Here is a 22,736-nt window from a genome sequence, read left to right on the forward strand (position 1 = left end):
TTATCAATGTAAAGTCTGGACAAAGAACTCTTCAAAACACCCCCCCCCCAAAAAAAAAACAAGGAAAACAGGTTGAAGAACGTGCTGTAAGGGGCTTCCCAAGAGGCTCCCTGTAAGCAGACTCGGGGGCAGGCAGCACTAGCTACACACGCCACGCTCAAGCTGAAAACATCTCAAGGAAACAGACATAGGCCCTTTCCATAAAGCCTTTCCACATGGATGGAGAGAAGAAAGGGGAAGAGAAAATATTTTCTTTAACAGATCCCATAAAAAATACAGTCATAACAAAGATTGTGGTGTACCTAAAAGATCTGAGTCCGTGGGGATAACTCCCTTATTTAACACTAAAGACATCAAAATTCCTGTCTAGCCACTGAATCCAAAGGGCAGACCTGGTTGAGGCCACTGTAGTCTTAAAAAGAAGACGTAATCTTCCTCTGAGAAAAATTCTGAGGGTTGATCCAAATTTCTTCCTAAAAATAAAATGTAGTAAGGGGCGCCTGGATGGCTTGGATGGTTGAGTGTCTGCCGTGGGCTCAGGTCATGATCCAGGGATCCTGGGATGCGGCCCTGCATTGGGCTACCCACTCAGTAGGAGTCTGCTTTTTCCCTTTCCCCCTACCCCTCCCCTGCTCGTGGCTCTCTCTCAAATAAATAAAGAAATCCTTTAAATAAAATAGATAAAATTTAAAAATCCCAACTGTGTCACACAGACCTCTGGGGCCTCCAAGATTCCCTTGAATCCCCTTCCCACCCACATGCTCAGAGGGCACTGGGCCTGACCATCACTCTGAGAGCAAAGAATCTGAATCTCCCTCTTCACCCTGACTTCTGATCCAAGCCCCAACCTTGCATCTCCAGAGAAAGGGGGAGTGCCCCCTGGCCATTGCCATGCTTCCAACTCACGTGTCCAAAGCTCCAGGTCAGGAACTGGGATGGGGGCCTAGAAATTACCAAGCACTGCTAAATGAAGAGATGAAAAGATCAAGGTCGTCTTGCCTTCTGGCCACAAAGCCAATCAATGACAGAGCCCCCAAGAGAACCACCCACCCCAGTCTGGTAGTCCTTGGCTGCCTCTTGCTCCCTGCATCAGAGCCCAGCCCTGTCACTAGTCTAGTCTCCAGCCTAAAACATTCCAGTCACCTCTGACCTCCCCTTCTAGAAGCTGCAGAGTGCAGTGGTGGAATGTAATGACAAATTAACTTCCTTCTCCAAGCCTCAGACTCCTATCTGTGCACTGAGGAGAATATAACGTACTTCATACTCCTCACGTTGAGAATATAACCTACTTTATACTCCTCACGTTAAGTCACTACCACATGCCCTGGACCCACATTTCATTTATTATTCAGCGAGTCCTTGGTGGCAGGAAGTAAGGGCGAGCCAGACCTGAAGTGTGCCTGCTGGAGAGAGCAGGCACCTCCATCCTTGGCACGACTGACGCTTCACTCCAAGGGGGCTGCCTTGGGCCCCTGCCTGAATTCTGCACCTGCAACAGCTCCATCATGACAGGAGTCCTCCCTGCCACTCCCATCACGGCCTTCAAGCAAATGGTCCAACCTGAGCTAGACCAGCGATTTTCAAAGTATGGTGGTCCTTGAGACCCTTTTGGGGGTCCACGAGAAAGAACTATTTTTATGAAGTCATCATTTCCCTTCCTGTCATTCTTTCCCTGGTATATAGCAGAGTCTGCTAGAGGTTATGTGACAGGACATCACAATAGACCGAATGCAGAAGACAGGAGAATCTAGCTGTCTTTCATGGTAACAGATGTTACGGATTTACAAAAAGGTAAAATACTGTGGCTCTTCTCATATTTTTCTGTTGTTGTGAGAAAGCAATTTCTCAGAATATACCTGTTATTTATGTGAACACATAATGGGTTGATCTTATTTTTAAATAAATTAAAAACTAAAAATCCTAAAAACTTCTCAGTTTTAATTTCTAGCACATCGAATACTATGAAAGTAACCCATATCAGGAAAAGCCCTCTGAGGGCCTTAATAATCAAGAGCATAAAAGGGTCTCCAAAAAAAAGTTTGAGAACCACTGGCCTAGCCAATCATCCCACTCCCGTAGATCCTCAGGTGAGTGACTGGCCCATCCTGCCCCTACACCCCCATTTCCCTCAGCACTCTGCTCATGGTGTCTTCCTGGCCTGATTATACTTCTCTGTCAGCCCAAACACAAACGAGCCTTCAGGTCCATCTCCAACTTTCTACTCAAACTCCTTTCTCCTCCACAGCACTACCTTAAAAGGCTGCGTATCTCCCACCAGACTTACCACAGCGGCTGTGCTATAGATAGTACATCTGGAAATGAAATGGACTCCTGCATACACCAGGCAGGGAACCCTTCCTCTGGGCAGGGCAAACGTCTGCTGAGCAGAGGAGGCTTGGACAGGGGGCTGGGCTCTACATAGGCACACCCATGGCGGGGGTCTTCTCCTCTGGAGGCTGGCCACTGAGGGAGTCTGAAACACTGGAATGACCAAGCATGGTGAGTGTTCTGTAGGAATCCTATACATACACTGTATGTAAATGCAACTTATGTTCTTTTGTATTCACCAAATATTTCATTCTATTAGAAAGTATTAATACAGGGGTCAAATAGTGATTTTCAAGCAGTGAAGACAACGGGAGGTTGTACTTCATGGGCTACCACAGATCGTGGGGTGGGAGTGGTCTCACAGGGGGCACCATCCTCTCATATATGTGAGTCCCACATTCTGTTTCAAGGGCTCTGTGCTCTACTACTAAAGAGATAAAGTGTGAAAACTGCTAACAATGTAGCGAACAGGCCAGATCTCATCTCTTTCCTTCTAAGTGACCCCAACATCTTTTAGAGATCCAAGAGCAGCAGCTCTCCATACATCTCACGCTAGAGCACTACTGCAGTGTCTCCCTACATCATCTGGCCTGCAACTCCTATGCTCCCTCAGTCCCCTGCCCCACACCAACATCAGCTCCTTCCTGGCAGCTCCGCTCTTCAGGTTAGACAGAAAGAGAAAAAAAGGAGCGAATGAAACTCAAAGTGGCTTGGCCACCCCCCGTGCACAGGCACAGCCCCTCTACCGCCATCTCAGGGCTGCACAGCATGCTTGTAACCCTGAGGGTTGCCCTGTACTCCAGTTCCCCATCCTGGACTTCTACAAACAAAGAATGCTGTGGTCTGGGCAGCATCGTATGCTCTATCCTCCCACCCAGTAGTCTACAGTGTTGGTGTCTGGCTTGATGTGCTGATGCAAAACCCAGCTCACTAAGAGAATCACCACTGGACCCAGACAGTCTACTCCTAGGTCTCTACCCAGAAGAACTCAAAGTAGATGTTCAAATAGAACGTATACGTGAACCTCCAGAGCAGCACTGTTCACAAGAGCCAAAATGTGGAACAGCCCCAGCATCCATCTATAGATGAATAGATAATCTAAATGTGCTGTGCCCATATACTGGAAGATTATTCAGCCAGTAAAAAAACAAAACAAAACAAAAAAAACAACAACAACAACAACAATGAGGGATGCCTGGGTGTCTCAGGGGTTGAATGTCTGCCTTTGGCTCAGGGCATGATCCCGGTATAGAGTCCCACATCAGGCTCCTTGCAGGGAGCTTGTTTCTCCCTCTGCCTGTGTCTCTGCCTCTCTCTGTGTGTCTCTCATGAATAAATAAATAAAATCTTAAAAACAAAAAAATGAGGTACTGATTGATGCTACCACATGGAACTCTGAAAACATACTAAGTACAAGAAACCAGACAAAAGGCCCCATATTCTATATTCACTTTAATGAAATTTCCAGAACAGGTAAAACCATAGGGACAGAGAGCAGACTGATCGTTGCTGAGGACTGGGTGTGGGGAGTAACAGTCTAATAGTTACGGCTGTTATTCTGGGGTGATAAAATGTTTTAAACTATAGAGTGGTAGTGTTTGCACAATACTATAAAAGTGCTGAATGCAACTGAATTGCACACTCTAAAATGGTTAATTTCATGTTATGTGAATTTCACCTCTAAAACAAAACAAAACAAAACAAAACCCAAACAAAATCCACACACAGAGAGTTCCCTAGATCCTAGGCACAGAGAGGGTGAGAGGACACAGCTGGTGGCCTGCTCTCCCCTCCCACAGTTCCCAGCTCAGCTACCCGCTCACCCCTCTGCCCACACACATGCCCTGCAAGCCCAACCCATGCTCAGGGCTCCTCCCTGGACTGCAACAGCTGGAGGAAAAGGGAGAAAGTGACATTTTAAAAAGCCTCTTCCCTGTTCAGTCTTGACAAGGAGCCCATGGCCGCGGGATTTTTGGAACATGACGCCATTCGTGGCAAAAGGAGGAATGTTAGAAAATGCGTGGGGACATATTTCTGGGGCTTTGCAGGCAAGCTTTGCAGGAAAAAGTCGCACCCTCTCCCTCAAAAAGGAGTGCTTGCCATTAAGAAACAGGTAGGACAAGAAAGTGCAATGGGAAGGAAAAAAGAGACAGGAAATCTAAATAAGTTCAGGCCAGGCCTCATCCTCTAACCCCACCCTTGCCAGCACACACACACCCTTCCTGCAGGACAGCCCCTGGCTCCTAGACAGGGGGGCCACACAGGGCCAGAAATCCAATGTCCAGAAGGCCCACCTGGCCCTGCTCAGGTCAGCACGGGGAAGAGTAGAAGGAGGAGGCCCTGCAGCAAACTGCCTGGGTTTGCATCCCAGCTCCACCACTTACAGTATTGCCCTTGGGCAAGTTACACGGCCTCTCTCCAGCTCAGGTTTCTTATCTCTCTACTTCATAAGGCCGCTGTGAATATAAATGAGTTAATAGTGGCCTGGCACACAGCAATTACTGTTACATACATATGCCACCACCTCCACAAGACATACTCCCAGAATGTGTCAACTGCTCCTTCGATTTAAGTACAGGAAAACCTCCACATCACAGGAGGCTGTATGACCATCCTAGCTGGTTCATCTCCCCCAAAGAGGACCCCTCAGCTCACAGGGTTTTGAGGCAGGAAGGGAGATGTGTGGACGAAGAGTCAACAGGCTGTTTGCTGAGATGGCATCTGCCTGTTAGAAGAGCTTGTCTTCAGGCTTTCACAAGGAACCACTTCTACCTGTTTAGACCCTATGGAAGGGTCCCCTTGGCAAAAAGCTCCACTCCCTGGAAGCATGTGGAATTTCTAAAGCCTAGGGAGCATCAGGGAGGAGACTGGAAGGACCAACACGCTGGCTGAGGTAAGTGAATCTACGCTGGTGACCAAAGGGCCAGGACATGCTGTGGCCAGAACTCCCATCCACCTGCCCATCAATGTGCGGCAAAACTTGGGCCATTTCGGCTATTTCACCAGACCCAGGGGCACAAGGACTTTGATTCCCAGACAACTGTCCCAGGGACACCAGCAGAATAGTGGCTTCTTTAATCCTCTCTCACCTTGTTGATGACAACTTAGTCATTTCCAGGCAAAGTGACTTCTGAAATCAAGATCTGCCACTGCCATTCATGGGACTTGCACTATGCACTTCTCAAAGTTTGGCAGAGGCTCAGAGGTGGCTGCCATGAGGGCCACTGCCCTCTGGAGCTGCCCACACCCTCTAATAGTAAGTCTTAGGCTAGTGGCACCTGGCCTCTTCCCTTCCTGTCCTCTACAAATTCTTTTTTTTTTTTTTAAGATTTTATTTATTTATTCATGAGAGACACAGAGAGAGAGGCAGAGACACAGGCAGAGGGAAAAGCAGACTTCCTGCGGGGAGCCCAATGCAAGACTCCATCCCAGGGCCACGGGATCACGGGATCACGGGATCATGAGCCAAAGGCAAATGCTCAACTGCTGAGCCACCCAGGTGTCCCTCCTCTACAAATTCTTAAAACCAGTTCAATTTATTAAAACCACAGTTCAACTTTTATACTTAAACATATTCTGAAAATCAAACCCACACAAGCAAACGGACTTGGCCTTTCTGATCCCAGGAGGCTAACGTGAGGAAGTTGCGAGGGTGGTGCCAAGCAGCTCAGCAGGAGAGGAGGCAGTCTGGGCTTTTGTTCTGTGGGTGTGGAGGTACACAAAAATTGGAGCTAGAGGGTCAGCTGTCCCACAAAACTGTGGAGGTGGGTCCTCTCTCCGGGTTTATGTTGGGGAAAACAAACCCCACTTCTTGAGTGCCCTGCAGGCACCCAAGCATTTACAAATCTGGCACAAAGCCTTCCATCATCCTTCCCACTATCGCAGGCACCCACAACATTGGTATTATACAGTTCCCACTTTTCAGAGGAAGGACACAAACACTTAAACTCTGAGTAACCTGCTCCATCAGCATAAAAACAGAGCCAGGATGTGAATCCAAATCTGAAAGCCCCCACTGTCAACCATTCCATTCCTTTGCACAAGCACAGTAAATGAAAAGTGGGACTGTGTCAGATTTCTAGGTCAGGTCTCCAAGCAGAAGACAAACGAATGCCCCAATCCCACTGAGTCCTGAGGCTCCCCACACCCCAGGTTGCTCAGCAGCCCCAGAGTAGAGAAGCTCTGGGTGTGGCACCCGGAGACCCAGGAGACATGGACTCTTTCTCTGGTTCAACTGGGACTCCTGGAAGTTGCTCCCCCTTCCTCCAGCCCCTTTAGCTACTAGCCAGGACCATTAGGAGGTAAGACACTGTGTCTGAAACAGTGCCATACAGCCTCCTTAGACTGTTAAAACCAGTGCTTTAGGACCTACAGAGGAGATCAAGGACACAATATTTCCTGATTCTGGATTCCTCAGGGGAAAAACAGTGCTTCCTGTTCAGGGCTGTGCCAAAGGCGTGGTCAAGGCCACAGGCCAGGAGCCTCCTGAGGAACATGGGGCCATCTCAAGGCCAAGAAAATTTAAGACCTACACGATGGCCTGCGAAATGTTCTGTACCACTGCCCTTCCCCCATGTACCCTCATGCACCCCCAACTACTAAGGAATCCATGTCAGGGCAAGGCCTTGTTTCTGATAACAAAGGTTAACACTTTTTATCAGACAAAGGGAGGTCAAATAGAAGTTTGGAAAAATCCACACTGGCCTTCCTATGACCTAGGCAGGTCACTGAACTAGGTCTCAGAGGCTCCATCTGCTAATTGGGGACAACCTCTCACCTGCTTAATTATCAGAGCAGGCGTGGTGGGGTGGGGGGTGGGGGATGACCATGACCTCCCAGCCCCTTGCAGGTCCCTCCTCCCAGGGCTAGGAAGTAGAGGTCCATTACAGAGCTTTGATTTTGTTTGCAACAGCCCAGCTTCCTACAGAAATAGTACTAGGTGAACAAGTCCAGGTGACCTTCCCAAGAGGAGGGAAGACAGGCTCCTGGTCTCAGAGGCCAATATGGGAATGGTGTGGAACCAGGTTCTACGTCACAGCCTCAACACTAGGCAGCTCAGTGACCTCAGACAGGAGTCCAACCTCCCTGAAACTCCATGTCCCCTCCTCTACAGGTGCCCATGCTGCCACCAGCCCTCCCCAGCTTCTGAGAGTGGAATGAGACAGATCATGTTATACAACACTCAAGGCAGCACAATGGAGGCTCCAGAGGATTTGTTGCACCCCCCATGCTCACTCACTCTCGCTGCAGGTAGGCCACCACCAGGCACAGTGTGCACACATCAAGCTGAGCATGAGGGGAGAAAGGAGTGGGAAGGGTTACAGGCTCCAGGCAAAAACCAGGCTGTGGTTTCATGTGACCTAGGATGACCCTGACTGAGAAAACCAGCAAGTGGTTTGGAAGATTCCAGTTCCAGTCTCCAGAGACAAAATGCCAGCCAAACAACCCACTGGCTTTCTTGCCCCCAAAGGAAGTGATAATATAAAAAGAGTGGTGGGGCTGGGCATTTGGGGGTTCCATGCCAAGGCAGCTGTGAAATTGTCCACGGACGCTCTCACAGAACCCTAAGCTGCTAACACTGGAGGAACCACAGAGTCTGGGACAGGTTTCAAACCTGCCGCCAGAGCCTCCAGAGATGACTGAAGACCCTACAGGGCAGGAAGCAGAGGTGGCCAAGAGGCCAAGCAAGCTCCAACCTCATGTCGTCCAGAACTATGTCACCTTCTCTGTCCTACACATAGCATTTCCATATGAGATTCCTCAGAGTGAAAGGCTGTATGATTTAGTGCAAGTCTGAAAACTACTGACCTGGTCCAACTGTGTCATTTCAGATGAGAAAGGGAGGCTTAGAGGGTGAGGTGCCAAGCATAAAAGAAAAGCCGGTTCTGTCAGGGTAAGTGCTTCTAAATTAGCATCCAGCACTGTCTCTTGTGCCTCCTTCCTCCCACAGTATTAGGATATTGGCAGAAGGTTACCCCTCTCCCGTCTCTTTTTCCTGCTTGCAAGGCTCTCTTCCCTCTTTCAAGACTAAATGGCAGCTTGGGGACAATTTAAAGATAAACATTCCAAGTCAAATTTCTTTATTTCAGTTAAACAGCATCAGGGTCCTAGTAATCAGGAAACAGCCCAAACAAAGGCTATTCCCCACATGATGGGCCGTCAGCATGCTTCCTGGAATATTAAGTACCACAAAGGGGGTTCAGTAACCTCCACAGGCCTGGTCAGCACCCTCCATCCATGCCAACAGTAGACCACTCCCTGTAAACAGAATGGGGACACCAGCTGTATAGGTGGGAAACCAAGACTCTGAGAATGTAAGTGACCTTCCTGGGTCACCCTGCATGGCTATGCCAAGAATAGAACATAGGTCTTCGATTGTAATCCTTCTGTGTGGCAAAGAAAAAAACTCAGAGAGAAAGGTCAAGTAGCAGGCTAGAACTGGGGGAAAAAAGCAGCTAGACTAGAGCTGCAAAACACCCACAAAGGGCTGTGTCAGAATGCAGTCACCGCAGCCAGCAATATGCCTGGAGGGGGGCACGCCAACCTGCCCCCTTAGGCTCTCACTGGCTCCTTCTGGGACAGACTCCGCCACCACCTTCCTCCCTCCTGCTTCTGCAGGGGGAATGGGGATCAGAGCCCTCAAACACCACGAAAAGGAGTCGCCAAGATGTGACGTTCAAGGAAAGAAGCCCCAAAAGTTGGCAAGAGACACAAAGCAGAGGACACAAACAGAAGTAACAGCACGAGGACTGTTCCAGGAATCCTCTGAACACAGGCTGTGTGCACAACACCCCAAGAGGGAGGAAAAACCAACAGGCATGGCCCTCCCACTCAGTACTTCCCAAGGGTCTCAAGGGCTTCTCGGAGGACCAGGCTGAGAGAACTGCCCCATTCCACAGAGCAGGCACCAGCCAAGTGTGGCTCCTCAGCTCCCACAAAGTGGCCAGCCTGAACTAAAAGGTGCCACAGGTCAAATAATAACTATATGTTGAAGTGGTATTTTAGATGTACGGGGTTAAATAAAAAATTAATTTCACCTATTTCTTTTTACATTTCTAATGTAGCAAGTAGGAAATTTTAAATTACAAATGCAGCTCACATTATAGTCCTATTTGACAGTGCTGGTCTAACCCATAGGCCAAATCTAGCCACTGGATTTTTTTTTTTTTTCCCTAAGGCCCCAAAACCAAAAACAGCTTTTACATTTCTAAATGATTCTGTAATTACCTTCATAAACTCCTCAATTTCGGCCTACAAACCCTAAAGCTTTTACTATCTGGCCCTTTAAGAAAGAACTGGTCAATCCCCTGGTCTAGACTCTAAAAACAATTAGATATTCACTCTAATGACACATGAGCAAAGGGCACGTTCAGGATGTGTGACTGCCTATGAGTGATTCTTGCACCCATTTTTAAAAATTGAGGTAAAAGTCACATAGCATAAAATTAACCATTTTAAAGTGAACAAGTCAGTGACATTTAGTACATTCACAGCGTTATGCAACCAGCTTCTTTACCTAGTTCTAAAACATCTCGTCAGCCCCTCAAAGAGAACCCCAATCCCATTAGCAGGCCCTTCTCTCTTCCCCTTCTCCAAGAACCCTGGTAACCATTAATCTGCCTTCCTTTTCCATGACTTGACCCATTCTGGACATTGCATATAAATGGAACCATTCAGTATGTAATCTTTGTGCCTGATTCTCCCACTTACATTTCTGAGGTTCCATCATATTGCAGCATAGTCAGTACTTCTTTCCATTTTTATAACAATATTCCATGATGTGAATATACCACCATTTGTTTATCCATTCATCCACTGATGGCTATTCGGGTTGCTACCTTTTGGCTATTGTGCTATTACAAACATATGCATGAATATATTTGTCTGAATATGTGTTCCCAATTATTTCGGATATACGTTAGCAGTGGAATATTGGATCAGATGTTAATTCTTTTGAAGAAATGCCAAACTATTTTCCACAGTGGTTGCACCATTTTCCATTCCCATGAGCAATGCATGAGGGTTCTAATTTCTCCACATCCACACCAACACTTACCATCTTCCCTTTTTTAATATAGTCATTCCAGTGGATATGAAGTTATATCTTGTAGTTTTGATCTGCATTTCCCTAACAACTAATGATACTGACCACTTTTTCCTGTGCTTGTTGGCCATTTGTAAGGTCTGCGATTTCTGACATACCGTCTGGCAAACAGTCTACCAATGTGCACATAAACTATAAATAAATGTTCTGGAAAGGGTGGGCATGAAATGTCCCCCATTGCTTATGAGATAAATGTTAAGTGAAAGAACTTTCATGCCCTAAAACTTCCAAGAATGTCACAGGGATAAAGGGAAAGTCAATGAAATGCACAAGACTAAGTCCTGACCCACCCACCTTTGTGTCTGGGACCCTGGCAAGAGAGTTCAGCACAGCAAGGGGCACAATTAGACAAAGAGGTCTGAGAGGAGATTCAAGAAGACTGGAAGAACTCTGGCAGAGACGGAGACCAACCTCGCCATTCTTCAGATGGGAAAATCAGGCCCGAGGAGAGAAAAACCACCCAGCCAAGACCCCACAACAAAACAGCAGTTGAGGGAACCAGAACTTCAGTTCAGATGCAGTGACTCCTTCCACAAAAGGCATGCCTAAGACGGTATAAGGTAGCAGGACAAGGAGACATCACAGCATGTCAATACCCACCATGAACCCCAGAAACCCACACTGAGACTGGGAAGAGGACCCGGGAGCCAAGAACGCTGGACTTGAGCTTCTGCTCCCACTGGCTGCCAACCGCTTAGTCTTCTTTCCCACCCATTCCCCCTTATTTCACTCTATGTGGCCTCCTGAGTAAGTGACTGCGCTCACTCCCATGACTTCAGAATTCCTACTGGTCCCACACCCTTCATCTAGCTCTAACCACCTACTTGCCTGGGGAGGTGATTCCACCTCAGGACCCACCACCTCCATAAAGTCAAATTCACTATATTAATTTCGTCATCCCCACCCCACAAAACTACTCCGAATCTGTTATTCTCAATCTTTGTTAAAGGTATCCAGGTTTTCTCAATCCTCGTCTCTAATCAACCACCAATATCCTGTCCCTAGTGTCTGACGACTCCTTCCATCATGGCCAACATCGACCTGGAGAAGACCTTTATAATAATTCACCTGGATTATTCAAGACAATTTTTTAGAACTTCTATTTTCAACCAAAATTATTTTCCTAAGACAAAACTCTAATGGATCAGAAAGTTAAGTATAAAAACAACTATAAGGGAACTACAGGGATCCCTGGGTGGCGCAGCGGTTTGGCGCCTGCCTTTGGCCCAGGGCGTGATCCTGGAGACCCGAGATCGAATCCCACGTCGGGCTCCCAGTGCATGGAGCCTGCTTCTCCCTCTGCCTATGTCTCTGCCTCTCTCTCTTTCTCTCTGTGTGACTATCATAAATAAATTAAAAAAAATAAAAAAATAAAAAAAAAAGGGAACTACAAATGTAGGAGAATAGTTTATAATTTTGAAAAAAAAAAAAAAAAGACCTTCACAAGCATTAGATTAAAACTACAAACTAGGGCAGCCCGCATGGCTCAGCAGTTTAGCGCCGTCTTCAGCCCAGGGCGTGATCCTGGGGCCCCGGGATCGAGTCCCACGTCAGGCTCTCTGCATGGAGCCTGCTTCTCCCTCTGCCTCTCTCTCTCTGTCTCTCATAAATAAATAAAAATTAAGAATAAATAAAACTAAAAAGGAAACACAGAAATTTAACTGCATTCATATCTAAAACTACCATATGAAAAAGAGAAATGACCATACCTAAAATTAGAATGGACACTGTAGGAGGAAATATGTGCAATACATGACAAGTTCAGATTAATATCTAGAGCAGGGGGTCAGTGAACCATAGCTTATAGCTACAGCTTATAGGTCAAACTCTGTCAGCTGCCTGTCTCTGTAACTTTGTAAATAGTTTTATCAGAAACAGCTATACTCATTACATACTGTCTAAAGGGGCTTTGCACTATGGCTTTTATTCTACAGTGGCAAAGCTGTGTAGTTGCCACAAAGATCATATGGCCCACATTGCTAAAACATTCCCTATCTGGCCTTTTAGAGAGAAATTCTGTGGACCCCTGACCTAGAGTGTGTACGGAAAATTCCCACAAACCAGGTGGGGGGGGGAGGGTAAGGAATTAACCCAAGAGAAAACAGGCAAATAGTATGAATAGGCAGTCCACACAAGAAACAAAACATATACAATAAATACTGCAAAAAGAGGCTTAACCTCATTGGTAACTTGGGAAATTATTAAAGAATTAAATCATCTGATAATATCCAATCCTGGCAATGGCATGACACAGCCTTTTTTGGAAGGCAATTTAGTGATATCTGTAAAAAAAAAAAAAAAAAAAAAAAAAAAAAAAATTCAATGTGCTCGATGTCAACCCAGCCATTCTATTTTTAGCTATCTGCCCCCAGAGAAATACTTGCATTCGTGCACGCACACACTCACCCAAAGCATTTAGAAAACTGTTCGCTGAAGCATTCACTGTTTGTAACAGCAAAACCCAGAAGTAACCTTGCTGTCCAGCAATAAGGGAATGGTTAAAATATGGTACATCCCTCATGGCACAATTTGCAAAAAATTTTTGGAATATTTCTATGTTGCATCATGAAGAGATGATGTAAGACATGTCATTAACCAGAAAAAAATATGTTGTAGAGCAAATACATATATACTTTGGGTTAAGTAAAGGTTTTAACTGTGTATTCGAGTCCATAAGCATGTAGAGAAATGCACAGGACTTAAGGATAAACACTTTAAAGAAAGGGTGGCCTCCATGATCACTGATCTATCTTCCAGCCTTGAAGGTCTAAAATAAGCGCAGGGCAGGGAGGGGCAGCAGGAAGCAGGGCCTTGGGGGAGACTGATGGGAACCAATTGGCTGAGGTTTTCTAATGGAGCCAAGAGGATGAGAGTAAGGCTGGGGGAGGCCGGATGCAGAGAGCAGCAACTAAAGCTGTTGGCAACAGCCCTGAATCTCCCTCCTTCTCTTTTCAAGAGCAGTTTCTTCCTGAAAGATCCCAGGAGGTAGAAGGCTGGCCTAATCTTTCCCGGCACAAATAACCCCACTCATTATTTCAGAAACTACCATCCCAGTTGTGCCCTGAAAGACTCAGGCCTGTTTAAAATCCACAATTCAACTGTGAATAAAGTTAAAGAGTAAAGTACCTTAAATCTGCAACACTCTCTCGATCCAATTAATAATCAACAGATTTTTTTTCAAGAAAATTTAACAGATTCAACCCAAATATGCAGATCCCATTCTACTTTATCTAAGTGTAAGAATCAGAAAACAGCCCCTGTGAAATGTAAATATCCAATCTACCAATTTTGGCAGTTGCCTGGAATAACCAGGAAACTCTCTCAGAACAACCCTTGCAAAGGCCATTAACCCCCTAAATCCAAGTTTACTATTCTGTGGGTGATTTCTGTTTGTTAAGTTGTAAGAGACAAGAGTTTAATAAGATACCATTGCTTGCTTTTCACAGGGTGAGAGAAGTAGGCCAGGGATCCCTACTCCCAAGTCACAGGAAAGGAAAAGAAACTATACAGAGGCAAAGGGACTTGTTCAAGGTCACATAGCTCTAAGTGACAGTAAAGACAGAAGAAAGTTCTCCTGACTCCTGGTCCAAGGCCCTCATCACTACATAAACTGCTTCCCCCAAAAAAGGCATCCTGGTTGAGAAGAGGGAGTGTCCCTGAAGAGCCCAACCCACAACACTTTACCAAGAAACTGAATTCTACTCTTCCTAAGCTGACCTGGCCCTTCTATCCTAAAAATCTATGACTCCACAGCCTTGAGCATTTGGTTAAGCTTTTGGTTTTAGATGAAAGGAGTCTTTTCTTGGCTGTTGGGATTCTAATCTCAGAGGAAGACACAATGTCTCAGGCCATAACCCTTGCCCTGCCACCCTACTCTGGTCTGCCATGTAAACAATTCAAACCCTGTGAGTACTTCAGTAGCATTAAAAAAAACAGCCAGGCCATACACTTCAAAGCAATGCTTTCCATCTAAGCAGTTCTTCTGCAACAGGAGTAGCTACAACTAGGTCACACTGGACTGGAATATGAAGGGAGCTCCCCTGGCCTCACTGGGGGGGGGGGGGGGGGGGGGGGGGAGACAAGAGAAAGCTCTGAAGACTGAGACTGGGGGAGAGGCAAAGAGGGGGCTGAAGACACCTCCCAAGTGGTTGTAGACAAGGCTTGGTCGGGAAATCCAAGGAATCTGCATGGCCCCAGGACCTCCAAGTGTTCCTGAGGATCCTCTGGAACACTGGGAGCTCAGAGAGCAACCAGTACCAGGGTTCCCAAAGGCCAGTGGGTACTGCAGCCCAACTTCTTAGGGAACTGTTAACAATACAAATTCCTTCACCTCCTGTATCATTCCAGGAACGGGGTCCCGGGACTCTGTATTTTTAGACTGTGACTGATGCAGGCTTGGGAGCTACTAAACTAGTCCAAAGCCCTCAAATGACAGATACGACCAGGAAAAGTGAACGGTCCCGACGGCCTGGAGGTCTCCTTATTCCTTGCCAAGCAACCAGAGAGATGGGAGAAAAGGGTGGGGGAGAGGAGCCCCGGGCTCGCCATCGACAAAAAGCCCTCCAGTTTAAGTTCAAGAGCAAGACCCTACTCCCCTGACTTCAGGACCTTTCCCCTCTGTCCCAGCACTAACAGTGACAATGATTCAGAAAATGGGCAGACTGGGTCTGACGAGAGGGAAGCCCACAGTCCACCCAGGCAGTCCTGCACCCTTAGCCACTCTGGGTGCCCAAATCCAAGTAGGGTCCTAAAACGGACTCCACGCGTGTGTGTACTGAGAAGCAGCAAGCAATCCCCAAGCGCTTTGTTCCTCCTAAGAAAAACCAGGCATTTTTGAGTCACCCAAAAAGCATGAATCACACGGCAGGGCTATGGGAACGGGAAAGGATGTTATTTTTCGGCATACTTGAGGATTTTCCCTTTGTCCCGGCTCTATCAATACACTTCCCACTCCCTCCCTCCCTCCCTCCCTCCCCCTCTCCATCTCCATCCTCACCACCCTCCGCAGGACTCACGTACGTTTTTTTGTTTGTTTTTTGTTTTTGTTTTTGTTTTTTTTCCGGCTCGGTTTTTATTTTCCCAGGGAGCTTCAGAGGCACCCCCCACCCCCGCCCGCCCCGGAGGAACTGGGCAACGTCCGCTCTCCTCTCCGCAGCGGGATGGTGGTCTCCCGGGCGTCAGAACCGGGGGGAACCGCGGGGAGCCGCAGGGAACCGGGGGGAGGCGGCCCGCGCGCCCCCGCCCCCGCCCCCGCCGGACCCCCACCGCGAGGCACTGTCGCCGGCCTCGCACGACGGCTCGCAACACCTAGCGGGGCGACTCGCAGCCCGCCCGAGGGGGCCGCCGGGGGTCGGGGCCTCCACCTCCCCGGCGGCCCCGGGACCCCCGCCCGCTCACCTGCGTCAAGTCCTCGTCGTTGAGCAGATGCGACTCGCGGGGCTTAAAGCAGTTCTGACACTTGCTCTTGTTGAAGATGTTGGCCTGGAATTTCCTGCACGGGTTCTCCTTGGCCGCCGACATGGTCGGCGCGGCGGCGGCGGCGGCGGCGGCACAGGCCCGGCGGCCCGGCCCGGCCCGGCGCGCGCTCCGCGGCGGACGGCGGGCGGCGGGCGGCGGGCGGCGGCACCATGCACGGCGGGCTCAGCGCGGGCGCCGCGGCATCCCCCCGCCGGCCGGCCGCCTCACAGCCGGGCCGCGGCTGGAGCGCGCCCCCGGCGGTCAGGGCGGCCTCTCCTCGCACGACGGCGCGCCGGGGCAGCTCGGCGCCGAGCCCCGCGCCCGGGCCCTCACAGAGCGCGCGGTCCCCGCCGCCCGGCCGCACAGCCGCCGCCCGGCCGCCGCGGGCCCATGGACGCGGCCTCCCGGGCCCGCTGCCTCCGCGCGCTGCGGCCCGCCTCTCAGGCGCCGGGTCGCTGCCGGTCCCCGGGGTCGGTCCCCGCCGCCGCCGCCGCCGCTGCCCTCGGCGCCCAGCGGCCGCAGCAAATGGTAGCGGAGCGCCTCGCGCACTCCCGGGGCGGGGCGGGGCGGGCGGGGGCGGAGGGAGCGATAGGGGCAGCGCGCGGGGCGGGGCCGCGCCCTCCGCGCGATCGGCAGCCCTGCCGGCCAATGGGAGGGGCGCGCTCCGGCTAACAAAGAAAACCCTTGGCCAATGGAAGCCGGGGGCGGGGACAAGGCGGCCGGGCGCAAGGTAACTTGTGTAGGCGAAGGAAGGTGGGGGCGCCGGGATGGGACGTTCAGGTTTGGTGGACTGGCGCCGGAGCTGGCTGGGTCCTGACAGCTGCAGGGGCTGGGGCGGGGGCCGGCGGGGGAAGGGGCGGAGCCGACCTCCGGCTGGCTCTGCAAACCGCGCCTTCCCCGCGCCCTTTCCGGACGCCCGAGCCCCGGCGCTGAGCGGATTAATGAAACACCTACTGTGTGCCTGCCCCCTTGCTCCGCGCCCCCGCGCTGTAGTGGTCATGGCGTTATTAATAGGGGCTGGATACTGCTCGCAGTGCTCGATATCCACGAGCTCGTTTAAGTTTCGCAGCCTCTCCGTCATCATCCCCATTTTACGTATGAGGAAACTGAGGCTCAGAGAAGGTAAGACATAAGAGGTAGAGTTTCAAGGGATGACTAAGAGTGTCCAGCCTCGAAGGGCTGTCAGTTCTGTAATGGGAGATTAGTGAAGGCTGACTCAATGCCAGGTACTGAGCTAGGCATTCTTCCGCCCCCCACCCCCCACCCCCCACCCCCATTATGTGTTTGAGGAAATTGAGGCTCAGACTCCTGAAGTCATTTGTGCAGGCGGGGCCAGACTGTCACTCCAATCCTCCTACTGTCCAGTCCCATGGCCAAAAGACCGCCCCGGGGAGACTGTAAAAGGAGATACAGGCAGAAGATTCGGGAGCCCAGAACGGGGAAGGGGGGGGATGGCAGGCACTCTTTGGGGAAATTAGGGGCGGCTTCAAGGAGGAGGGGAAATTGAAGCAGATGGTGAGAGGTTGAGAGCCGCTGGCGGTGGAGGTTACGGGGAAGCAGGAGCAGGACGGATGAGGCTAAAAGGATTCCTGAGGCCAGATCACCTAGTGCCTTGGATTCCAAGCTCAAGAGTGTAAATGTCATCCTGCTGGCAGCCTGGAGTAGGCCACGGGAGTTTTTAAACAGTGGGGTGAGTTAACTCAGCCCTCACAGAGGAGGTGACATTGAAGCATGTGTTAACAGCAGCGACAGCAGCTGTTGCTTAGGGAATGGGAAGGTTTTAGGAGAAGTAGCAAATGCTTCCAGAGCTGTGTACTTTTCCACTGATCATCTGGGGAGTATCTCAGGGAGGTGGATTTCAACTTAATGTGAGAAAATGCTTTCCCCCAAAGCAAGCCGAAGGAAGGTGGATCAAAGTCCTGTGGCAGCCTCAGGGGGAAGCCCAGCTCCACCCACCCCTGCTAGCTCTGTGGCCTTGGGCAAGTCCCTTCACCTGCCTGCTGCCTCAGTTACCTCATCTACAAAATTGGAGTGATTATACGGTTGTGAGCATTATATGATATAATGCTTGTGAAATATTTCGCATGATGTGGCCAAATGTTAATTGGCGAATTTAGGCAAACAGTGTTTATCACACTATTCTTGTAACTTTTCTCTTGGTTCGAATTTTTGCGAAATAAAAAGTGTGTGTAGGAGAGGAGACAGACCATTCTTGCCTGTGCAGAGTACTCAGAAACTGATACCAATGGTGGCCTCTGGGGAGGGGTGCTGGGTGGTTGAGAGGTGACCTACTTTTAATTTTCACTGTAAGCCCTTTTGTTGCTCTTGGATTTGGTACTGTGCGCATGTATACTTTGTTTAAAAGTGAGTTCTTAGAGTCCTCTCCGTGCCTCAAGGCCAACTCAAAGGCCACTTGCCTTAAGAAAATGCTTAGGATGTTCTGCTCAAGCCAGTGGACACATCCAGCACCTGCCTTGAACAGGAAGGGTCCACAGCTGGGGGTATAAAAAAGCCTTTGATTCAGGCCTGCCCAGAAAGAGCTCACACACGTGAGCAAGTGGAGACAAATAGAAACAGGAGGCAAACAGACAAATTCAATCTAGGGTGTTATGGGGGTCCAGACAAGGGCACTCAGCTCCATATGCAGTTCGGGGGGGCGGGGGGGCTGCTTGGAGGAGGCAGTGCCTGGGCTAAGTCCTGAGTTGAGTAAGACCCAACCAGGAGAAGGTAGAGGGAAGGCATTCCGGAGAGAAGGATTACCAGGAGCTCAGGGCCTTTAAAGCAAAGGTGTGTGTCCATGTATAGAAGCACCTCGACATTACTAGGTAGTGCAGAGAAGCAGTGAGAGCAAAGGTTTAGCACCTGCTATATGAACACCTGTTATGACAGATTATACCTCAACCTCCTCAGGGAAATAGGTGGTGGTGGTGGTAGTGGTGGTGTTTTGTTTATTGTTATTATTTTATCTCCATTTTACAGAATGCACACATGAGGCTCAGGGCACTTAAAGAATTTGCCTGTGGTCACGGTATAGACCCTCTCGATGAAGATTCAAGCCTACAGGATTGACACCGTTAACACAGGGAACCATTAACTGAATTTTTTAGATTGAGCACTTACATAGGGGCTGTTGGCCTAGAGAATGAGTCGGAGATGGAAGCCTAGAAACACAGCTGGCTATGAAGCTACTATAAGCCCAGAGAGTAGAGACAGTAGGGGCCTGAACTAGGCCAGGGTCCATGGGAGAATGAATTTGGGAAGTATTTAAGAGTTGGAATAAGTGTATTTAACTGTTCATTGTGCCGCTCTCCAGAACTCTGAGACTATGAGGGTAGGGCTGGATCTTGATCTCTGCTGCATTTCTGGGACTAACTTCAGTACCTGGCACAGAGCATGTGCTGAGTAAATGAATGAAAGCTTATTCTTCACCATATTGTCATATATCCCACCCCGGATCATAAAACCCATACAGTAAACAGGATCTGTAGTCTTATAGCCTTGGCCTCCATTTCCAGGAACCCAGAAGAGCACTCTGCACAAGGCCAGATACTCATGGTAAATGTGTAAACATTCACTGGGCCGTATACTTAAGATTGCTCCCTTTGTTGTATATATACGTCTCAGTGTATAACGTATGTCTCAAATAAGCAATAAACACAGGAGCAAGCAAGCGAAGGCCTCTCGAGTAGGCCCCAAATGCAGGGTAAGTCCTGCTGTGTGCATGGCATCCTAGGAGGGAGCAGAGCACACACACACTTATCTACTCTCTCATCAGGCTCTAGAACCTGCCTCCCACACATAGACACAAACACAGAAATACCCACTATTTGATCCCTATCACTGCAGGTCAGTCTGGACAGTCCTTGAGCTGTATACAAGTAGAACCTACACTCTCTGTGTCTGGCTTTTCACACTCAACAGTAGGCCTGTGAGATGCATCTGTGTTGTGGTCTTTGTCACTACTTCACGCTTTCTCACTGCTACCCCGTAGTCCGTTATGTGGCTCTACTACAATTCGTCTAGCCATGCTCCTGTGGATAGCCACTGGGGATGTTTCCAGTTTGGGACCTTGTGAATAAAGCTTTTAGGGACATCCTCGTGCGTGCCTTTTGGCAGATGTAAGTACTCATTTCTGTTGGGAACACCCAACAGAAGGGGGATAGCTGCGTTGTTTGGTGTCATGCTTAACAGGAAACTGCCAAACAGTCCTTCCAACCTGGGAGCTGGCTTGCCTCTCTCCCTTTTTTCTTCTACAGTTGATAATAAGATTTACCTGGGGGAACACGTTAACTCTGCAGCTTACCAGGGTGCTCCCGTGGAAATTCTGAATCAGTGTATCTGTTGGAGCTCAGGAATCTGTTTAAAAAAAAATATATATGCCAGGCATTTCTTGTTTTCAGGCAAGTTTTGGAAATGGTGGATAGGGCCTTGTTTCTCAAATCCTGCAGGATTTAAAAAATACCTACTGTGGGCCTTCATTCCTAGATATTCTGATTTAATCGGCATCTGGAAGAGCTCTGTGGGATCTCGGTGTCCATGCAGGGGCACAGACCACTAATTCAGAGTGGAGAGGAAAAGGCTTTGAACTCAGACAGACCCGGGAGAGTCCCAGTAGAGATCATGTCTCAGGTGGGTGTTGCTGCAGAAAACCACCGCACCCCTACAGAACTAGTGGCTGAACCATTTGATTGCCTCTCACAGTTCTATGAGCTCCCTGGAATCAGCAAGCAGTTCTGCTGGTCTGATCTGGGGGTGTTTCATGCAAGTGCAGATGGTCACCAGGCTGGTCCATAACCCCCTAACCAGGCCATCTGGCCACTCCCTATTCTTCCAGTCTCTGAGCCTCCTCTCTTCCCCGTGGCCTTTCCCCACATCTCTTCAGTGCCATCTCTGGGTCCCCCAGAGTGTTCCAAGATGGAGGATGTAGAAGCACCGGTCATCTTAAAGACTAAGCCTGGCACTGGTACACTGTCACATCTGTGTTCTATTAGTCATCGCAAGACTGTCCCACTTGTGGGAGGAAGCCACACAAGGCATGAATCCCAGGAGACGTGGTTCACTAGGGCCATCTTTGAGACTAGCTACCAGAAATAGAATCTACCTCATAGGGTTACTGTGAGGACTGAATAAATTTATATACGTGACATGTTCAGAATGGTGCCAGAAACATAGTAAGCACTTAAAAACTATATTTATTATTATGCCTACAACTCATGCGCTGAGGTTGGCAGTTTTTTTCCATCAATAGCCAGATAGTGAATGTTTTAGGCTTTGCAAGCTATACTATGGTTTCTATGGGAACTTCTCAACTCTGCCATTGGCCCATGGAAGTTTTCATAAGTAATAGGTAAATGAATGAGTATGGCTCTGTTGCAATAAAACTGTATTTACGTACCTGGTAATAAGCCAGATTTGGCCATATCTCTTGGCTCTCTTCTTTAATTGCTGCTTGAGCATCCCTGTCCTGGCCAGTCTTTGAAAAAAGTCAGTCTTCCTGGTTCTGGTGTAGCTCCTGTCAGCCATCATGTCAGCTCTTAGGGAATTTGTGAATGTGGAGCACTGGCAGTGTGCCGGGCTCTGGGCTGGGTGCTGGGTATCCATCACATAGAACCTCACTAAACCCAACTATCCCCATTTGAAGTTATCTCTGGCAGTGCCAAATGGTGCCTAGTGGGGGTCTTTGTACCCTCCCCCCTCATCCTACATCAGTATCCCCCACGCCACCCCAAATGAGCATATACTTTAATTACAATGGTACAAATGGAGCATCGAGAAAAGCCTCCTAGCCCTTCCCCAATTGACAGGTGGGATTAATATTACTCCCAGTTTACAGATGAGAAGGCTCAGGTGGCTACCTTGGAAGCAAAAGCTGAAGATCTTAGAGACCGCTTCTGGCTGTGACTCTATGTTGCTTTTCTACTGCAGGCGCCAAATGACAATAGTCCGGAGATATATTCTGGAAGAGAATGTCATACATTAGACATACAAAGTCTACAACAGGGGCAATTTAGTCATTCTATTAAAATTTTAGATATGCACGCCTTTTAACCTAATGATTCCACTTCTAGAAAGCTTGTAGAAGTACTCACATAGATACACAAAGATATATTATGTACAAGGATGTTCACTGCATCATTGTTCTTAAGAGCAGAAAATTGGAGATGTGCCATCTATCCACCATTAAAGCATCAGATAAATAAATTATGGTTCTTTAAGACAGGGGAGTGCCACCAAGCTATTAAGGAATGAGAGCGTTTTGAAGTTGCCAACCATCTGCAAAATATGGTGAAGTTTAAATGCTAGTGGGAGGGCTGTCTGGGTGGCTCAGTCAGTTGAGCATCTGCCTTCAGCTCAGGTCATGATCCCAGGGTTCTGGGATGGAGCCCCCCATTGGGCTACCTGCTCGGCAAGGAGTCTGCTTCTCCTTCTCTCTTTGCCTCTCTCCCTGTTTGTGCTCTCTCTCAAATAAATAAAATATTTTTTAAAAATAAAAATAGATGCTAGTGGGAAAATGGTGTGTACAGTGGTAGCTCATTCCTGTTTTAAGTGTATATGTATCTGCAATATACCTAGCATCTGCATAGCAAAGGTCTAGAGGTGCATGCACCAAACTTCTGTAATTAACCATGGGAGATAAAAGAATGGGAACTGTCACCTAAGCTATCACTTTATATGGTCTATAAAAACTTTTTAAACAAACTTTTGGCTGTTTACTGATATAGAGAGAGTCTGATGTTGACGGGCAGCATGCCAATCACATAGCTTCAACAATCCGCTCAGATAAGTCCCATTTCAGGTAAACCTCATCCAGTTTTCCCCTCCCATGATATACTGAAGCAAATCCCCA

The 22,736-nt window shown here is 48.6% G+C and overlaps 1 protein-coding gene across 18 annotated transcripts in view; it reads right to left on the reverse strand.

The window, feature by feature from the left end:
• MPRIP (myosin phosphatase Rho interacting protein) overlaps positions 1-16,006 on the reverse strand; it is a 152,907-nt gene extending 136,901 nt beyond the window's left edge. For 6 of the 18 annotated variants that reach the window (XM_072730567.1, XM_072730573.1, XM_072730564.1 and 3 more), the window contains exon 1: positions 15,830-16,003. In XM_072730567.1, coding sequence (XP_072586668.1) covers positions 15,830-15,952 — 123 coding nt within the window. In that variant the 5' untranslated portion in view covers positions 15,953-16,003. Of the gene's footprint in view, positions 1-15,829 lie in introns of all 18 variants that reach the window. The other 12 variants (XM_072730560.1, XM_072730563.1, XM_072730561.1 and 9 more) reach the window with 4 other exon arrangements.
• Between the last annotated feature and the right edge of the window lie 6,730 nt (positions 16,007-22,736).

Source organism: Vulpes vulpes, chromosome 12 (genome assembly GCF_048418805.1).
Source record: "Vulpes vulpes isolate BD-2025 chromosome 12, VulVul3, whole genome shotgun sequence".
Taxonomy (NCBI): domain Eukaryota; kingdom Metazoa; phylum Chordata; class Mammalia; order Carnivora; family Canidae; genus Vulpes; species Vulpes vulpes.